Source organism: Lactuca serriola, chromosome 5, assembly GCF_051521515.1.
Source record: "Lactuca serriola cultivar US96UC23 chromosome 5, Lser_US96UC23_V15, whole genome shotgun sequence".
Lineage (NCBI taxonomy): Eukaryota > Viridiplantae > Streptophyta > Magnoliopsida > Asterales > Asteraceae > Lactuca > Lactuca serriola.
This window is the reverse complement of record NC_136412.1, coordinates 277,064,172-277,071,625: the sequence shown is the minus strand read 5'-3', so window position 1 is coordinate 277,071,625 and position 7,454 is coordinate 277,064,172. Positions and strand designations below refer to the sequence as shown.

At 34.7% G+C, this 7,454-nt stretch overlaps 1 protein-coding gene across 1 annotated transcript; it reads right to left on the bottom strand.

The window, feature by feature from the left end:
- Window positions 1-324: 324 nt before the first annotated feature.
- Window positions 325-2,192, bottom strand: LOC145054392 (uncharacterized). Its single transcript, XM_079002561.1, has 6 exons — window positions 2,084-2,192; window positions 1,316-1,443; window positions 1,081-1,166; window positions 932-992; window positions 745-831; window positions 325-620 (listed from the first exon to the last, which is right to left on the bottom strand). Exons 2-6 carry the CDS (start codon window positions 1,394-1,396, stop codon window positions 528-530), a joined length of 408 nt encoding a protein of 135 aa, XP_078858687.1. The 5' UTR covers window positions 1,397-1,443; window positions 2,084-2,192; the 3' UTR covers window positions 325-527.
- Between the last annotated feature and the right edge of the window lie 5,262 nt (window positions 2,193-7,454).

Genomic DNA, 7,454 nt, shown 5'->3' with positions numbered 1-7,454 from the left:
TTTGTAAATGATGATGGCTGAATGGGTAAAGCTCACATTTCTCATTTAACAATCCTTGAGGTGTCCAATTTAGTCCATCAAGCACTAACAAAAAGAATAATTCATATATAGGTTACCAAATTATGGGTTTGTTTCTTTTTTTTTTTTTTTTTTTTTCTTTTCCATCATGTGTAGTAGACTTTGTATAAAATGCTCAATTGATAAAGAGTAAACGACTATTTTACCCTCATGTCTAAAAGATGATGCCAAACAAAAAGGATGTTTATATGAGAATGGTCAAATAATGAATGGTTTGGGTGTGAATATGAATCAAAGAAAAGAAACTGACAAATAATTCAAGTTGCATTACATATTAATGGAGATCCAAGTATTTTCATTTCACAAGAGACATTTTTAAGCTTCCGTTTTCACAGTAAAAGTAAATGCTTAATTGACATTGTCACAGCATATTACACTCTAATTTGTGTCCCTCTCAATAATAAGTATTTTCACAGTAAAAATCAAGGGGAAAATGTAAGATGAAGGACTCATAGATACTTTCTTGCAAGGGCTCTTACCTTGGTATCAAAATGTGAAGATGTTACACGGGATCCTGGTAGGTAGAGAGGATTTAGAAGTATCTGCAAAAAATTGTCATGTAACCATTTTATATTATATAACATATTACCTAAATGATCCATTTAACATAAAGTAATTACAACCCTTATAGTATTTGAGAAAAAAGATAGACTTCATAAATGTCACCTTTATATAAAGCTCATGGACTTCCTGAAAAAAGCTCTTAATCCCATCATCATTACGTGAGTCATGAAGCAGCATCAATCGTGTATGTGTAACTTGAATTAAGGAATATACATATTGTTCTTCCATGTAATACTATATAATTAAGGGTAAATTCACCAATTAATTACCAAAAATTAAAAAGGATATGACCAGCTGTAACGTATACTGACACCACCAAATCATTGAATCTATCGATAGATTTCAAAAACCTAAAACCAGAAAAGTTGGGAACTTTATGAGTGAGAAAGATGAGCTAGAGAGAGAGAGAGAGAGAGAGAGAGAGAGAGAGGGTCTTACATGGCACTTGTAGTCCATGCAAGATCCTGGACAACATCCAAAGCTGCATGAAGGATGAACTGGTGCTGATGTGCAGCCTCTTCTTTCTATAATGTAATTAGAAGAGCATATGTCAGAGTTAAAGCTTTACAATTCAATTCAAAATGTTTAAGTTAATTAGAAATAAGCCTTTTTTGTATGTGTAATCTAACATGTTTGGTGAAATCTTGAATTGATTAGTCACAAGAGATCATACTTTAGGAGCGGATCCAACTTCAGCTTCATAGATAGGAATGTCATTTTTGCTAATGATCATAAAGCAAGCTGTACTAGCCATTTTGATCCAGTATACAGTTGCTGATTAACTGGATTTTTTTTATTGATCTGCATCAAGAAATGGAAGTGTTACCTATGAAGCAAAGCAATCAAATTCCCATAACTTATTACTTAATAGAAACCCAAGATTTGCAAATAATCAATTTCAAAACATCAAACTGCAAACTTAAAATCAGACTTCCAACAGAGACTTGGGCCAGTATGTTGGTATTCTACTTTCCACTTTCCAATTCCTATCATGATTCAAGCTTTTAACCCCATTTACTTAAGAAACAACTACTTAAATGTGCTCTATAAACCTCTAAGCACTTGAAATTCTATTATTTTGCAGGAATTCAGACATAGTTACATCTTAATTTCATAAATTCTTGAGAATTTGATACCTGGAAATCCACATAAATACATCATCCAACCAACCAGGAATTGAAATTAGCAACCCTAGCCTTTTTCATGATGATCAAGCGCAATCTTTATGCATTACCAGAAAGATCAAAAGATAGATACAAGAATACGACAATGTGACACATCAATTGGATCATCTTTTCAACATAGACACGTACAACTACACAACTGTGCCCTAGTTAGATCGGAGTGAAGCAATGTCCGGCAGGTAATTAATGTATTCAATTCTAGAACGTGTATGTATGTGTGCCAATTGGAATTAAATGAAATCGGCAGGGGAACTTACACTATAGTCTGATCGGAGATCTTCACTGAAGAGGGATAGAGATGTCGGGAGGGGAGGGTATAAAGATCTGTCTTATGCCCTGCTAATATGAAGACGAACATGGATAAAATTTCACTTTGGCCCTTGTAATTTGAACCAACGACGTTATGGTCCTCTTCAACTTCAATTAAGGTTGTTAGTTAGATGGATAAAACTTAATTGTCTAATTCAACATTTTAGATTAGACTATTATGTTAGGTAATCAAATATTTAGATTGTTTTTCAGTATTATTGTCTTGGATTGTTTTTTTTAGGGAAGTTTATGGGTTAATTTAAACTTTTATTTTTTATCAGAAAAGTCTTGATTATTTTATATTTTGTCAAAATTAATGAAATAATCTTAAATTTTTTTTAACATAAAATGACAGATTATTGTATAAAATTAGATAATTGTTTCTGTTCAAAAAATAAATGTTGAGATTAAAATATAAACTGATCCAAAGTATTATGACTTTATTGAAGATTTCTCTTTATTAATTTACTAAATTATTTTTCAAATAGATTATAAACGTTTCACCTAATAAAAAACCGAATTATCTAACGACATTATGGTCCTCTTCCATTAGGGTTGTTAATTAGTTGGATAAAACCGGATTATCTAATTGGACAATTTAGATTAAACTATTTGGTTTTAGATATTCAAAATTTTAGATTGCTTTTCAATAAAAATGTATTATTATTTTGGATTGGTTTTAGTATTTAAAATAAGAACTAAATAATCTAAAAAACCGAATTATTATTATTTATTAATTTACTAAATTATTTTTCAAATAGATAAAAACGTTTCACCTAATAAAAAACTGCATTTTTTCTTAAATGTTTTTTTATATGTTAAATATTAAACTATAATATATATTTTTTAGTAGTTGTTTATAAATTCTAATACACAACTAGATAATATGTTTTTGTTTCTTTTATGAAGTTTTCAAATTTTATATTTTTTTCTTAATGTTCCAGCTCTTGAAAACCGAATTATAAAAGCCAATCAAACTGAATAGTAATTTGGTTGGATTCACTAAAATTCAGATTTATTTTGGACTATTTTGATCCATGTTTTGACAATCAAAATCAATTTAGATTCAATTGATTGTATCACATCGAATCAATCCATCCAAACAAACACCTCTGTCACCAAGTTAATATAGACCAAAACCATTTGGACATCTATTTCTGATGTCGAATCTATGATATGGCTAATCGTGTGGGGTTTTAAAGATTTGAATTTTGGATCTTTAGTATGAAATTCCACACATCAACAACTTAGCTCTCATCGTGAGGATAATAATATCAAATAATGTATGTTGAGTATGTAGGTTAAGTTACTTATGGAAGTAGGGTGATCCGCATACGCAGTGCTGCTTATGGCAGTAAGAAGCCAACATTGCTTAAGCGATCAGTAAGTGCTCGAGCAGCATGACATGTTTTCTTAAAGAGCAAGTTTTGACTCACACGTTCAATGGGGGGCAATTTTGTCAGTATTGACTTCGGCCCATGACCTTTTTTTGGCACATTTTATTAAGTCAATCTCTCTATAAATAGTGTAATTTATTGTAAATCTAATGTATCGTACGAAAAAAAAAACTTTACAACAGGAAATAATAAATCTCTCTCTCTCTCTCTCTCTCTCTCTCTCTCTCTCTCTCGTGTTCGTCGTGAACGTAGCCGATCATCCTCATCGTGTGGATCACATAAATTGATTGTCGTGTATTTTGATTTTACATTTATTACTCTGATTGAGATCATTTATCATTTATTGAAGTACTGTTTTAACCATAACAATGTCATCTCGTATTCGGTATTTCTAATATCTGTAACGACCCAATTTTCATGACCAAAAATTTCGTTTTAAAAACATTACCTTTAGAAAATATTAACAACTAAAACATTGTCCGATCGAATTATCACACAAGTGAACTATGTCTAAAAGCCAATTCATACATTCAATCAAATATCAAAGTACAAATCCCAGTGAAGCTCGTAAATGCGGAAACCGGAGAGTGTGTGTGTGTGTGTGACGTGCCGCTACCGCGCCGGCTCCTTTCCCCTAGCTGAGGAGGTACCTGAAACCAAAACTGAAAACTGTAAGCACAAAGCTTAGTGAGTTCCCCCATTATACCACATACCATGCAACATATAACAACCATTGTTCAGCTAGGAGTTACGGGCCTTGCCCACACTCGGGAAGATACGGGCCTCGCCCACACTTGTGAAGATACGGGCCCTGCCCACACTTCGCTATCTGGGAGATACGGGCCTAGCCCATACTCCAACCTCGGAGAGATACGGGCCCTGCCCACACTCAACCGCTAACTCATAACATACAAGTATCACGCAGACAACAAGTATTAGCAATTCTATCATATTAACACATATATCATACTTGACTAAACCCAGAGATACGGGCTCGGCCCACACTCTAGTACTAACATCTCGTCTACACGGGTCGGCCTTGGTGCCTTGGACCCGTTCCTACTGGAAAGGAAACTCACCTCGAAATAGCTGCTGGTCTGTGTGGGAATTGATCACCTACTACTGCTGCTGCTGCTCTGGAAACCCTCCGGCTGCAATTCCCACAATAAACTCAATCAAACACTGCTCACTGACCTTTGGGTAAAATGACCATTTTACCCCTGACCTTGCCCTAAGTCAAAGTCAGAGTCAACTTTTCAGTTGACCTCGACTCGCCGAGTTGGCTTTCCAACTCGCCGAGTCCCTACGCAAACGACTGTCCTGAATCCTGATCCTACTCGTCGAGTTAGGCGACGACTCGACGGGTTCACCTTCTTAACCAATATCCAAGTCCTTCATCCTACTCGCCGAGTTGTATGAACAACTCGCCGAGTTCATCTTCATCCGATGAACACTTATGCGAAGACTCACCGAGTTGTATGAACAACTCGTCGAGTCTGTTCTTGATCTAAGGAGATTGCCTTGAACTCGCCGAGTCAGGGCATTGACTCGCCGAGTACCTCCATAGATGAGTTAAGCTTCCGACTCACTGAGTCACACCCCGTGACTCACTGCTCACTCGATACTACGAAAAAGGGGACAAACTCGGAGACTCGCGAATAGACTCGCCGAGTCATATGAACGACTCGCCGAGTCGTTGCCATGCACCTACTGAATACACGGATTTGCTCGATTCCAGTCCATGCCATTCATAGATCTGGACTTCTAGGACACGAATCACACGTAAAGTTTCCAACTTTACGTGTGGATATTCACCAATATGGATTTTAGGGCTCAAAATGTCTCAAAAGGGTAGATCTAGGGCTAATAAGCAACATGGGGCCAAAAAGCTAACAGATCTGAGCCCCTGGAGCTCAATCTTGCCTAGATTCAAAGGCCAAACGCCTTATTACAACATACAAGGCACATACAAGCTTGGGGATTTGATCAAGAAGGACCCAAATGAAGTTTTAAGCATAGAATCAAGGGGAAAACGGGTTATACCTCAAAGGAACTGCTGGAAGAACACAAATAACGCTTGGATGGCTTCCCTTCTTCTGGATCTACTTCCTTCCTCTTTCAAAGCCTTCAAAAACACACACACTAACCTCAAACTCTCAAAGAATAGCTTAGAACGAGAGATACAGGGCTTTAAGGGTCAATGGGGGCCGGCTTGGGGCTGATAAGTCCTTTAAATAGGGTGCAAACCCCTGAAACTTAGAGTTTCATCCAACAGCTGTGACTCGCCGAGTCCAGGATATGGACTCGCCGAGTCACCAACTTAAACGTGTCCCGGGTCCCGCATCCACTCGGCGAGTCGGACCTATGACTCGCCGAGTCCAAGGCTAAATGAAAGGAAATACTCAAATAACATTTACGTACCAGGAACCGGGTGCTACAATATCTTTCATATTAAGATAATTAAATTTTAAAACCATTTAGTCGCCTACCCACTTTAAAAAACAAATTACTCTTTTTGCGACCCGTTTTAAGCCTTAAGTCTTTTGTTTATTTAAACGAAATAAAATACTTGAATTCACCAAGCACTATCGGTCACCCAATCTTAGGTTTTTATGAGAAAATTCTTCCGTGATTATTGATTTTAATTTGTTATCGTGTCAAAAGATGTGTAGTTGTAAAAGCATATAAAAATAAGAAAAATACTAGACAAAAAGGGGTAAAATATAAATAAATAAACAAGGAAAGGGAAAAAAAAAGAGTACCAAAAATATAAATAAATAAACAAGGAAAGGGAAAAAAAAGAGTACCAAAAAAATATATGGTCCTAAATATCAATAAAGACCGAATACATCTATTTAATCAAACCATTCATAGTTAGGGAATATTTCTTTTCCCTTCTCTTTATCTTTCATTTCTTATGTTTTTCATTCGTTTTAATCTAAAATATTTCACTCATGTTTACCAAAACATTCCCCTTGTTATCCATAGACAACATTACAACACGAAAAATAACCTTTGATTGGTGTAATTGCATGTTACTTCGTAATAGATATAGGAAGTTATAGAAAGCCTATGGTAGGACAACCTCTAGTGACCAACTCTTGAGTTTATACACTTAACCTTGTTTTAAACGTACAAGAATAAGTATACCAACGAGCTCTGTATTGCAAATTTTAAATGTTATAACTTTCTCCAGTACCATGGTTATTCTATTCTTTTGTGATTCTTTTTTATTATACCAAACATACTCCTATCATGTGTGTTAACACCTTAAAGAGAAAAATATCGAAAGAAAACACTCAGTTTTATACAAATTTAACTTTATCATTTCATACAGTTTCCTGCTATGAATTTTTTTGGTTTAAATACTTTAAATTGTGGGACAAAGGGTGGTGTTTTAAAACCTAATTTGGTCGATTTCCAGTTAGCATCAAAATAATCATTTGATTTCGTTTGTAAGTTCATTTATTGTTGTTTATTGCATTAAATCTTGGAAGTTAAGTGACTAAATCACTGATTTTGACATTTTGTTTGTAATTATATGACAAGTTTTGGATTTGACATGTAAAGTTGTTGATTGTGTTTCTTTTTTTCTTTTCTTTTTTCTTTATGATTTTTGTTTATATAATTCCTTGCTGTCTCAATTTGAATTTGATGATTTCAATGTGATTTAGATAATATATGGTTATGATGGTTGTTTGATCACGTGATCAACTGTTAGATCAATTTAAGTAACAAACAATGTCGTTGATTTTGTAATACATATTGTTTGGCATTATGAAATTCATAGTTTTTTTAAGGGTTGGTTAGTGGTGAGAAGTTAGTATTACTAACTACTAAGTTAGTATAAATTACCAACATTCAGATTAGAACCGGGGACCTCCAATTTAAAAGACAAAGTTTCTACCAACTTATGATCTTC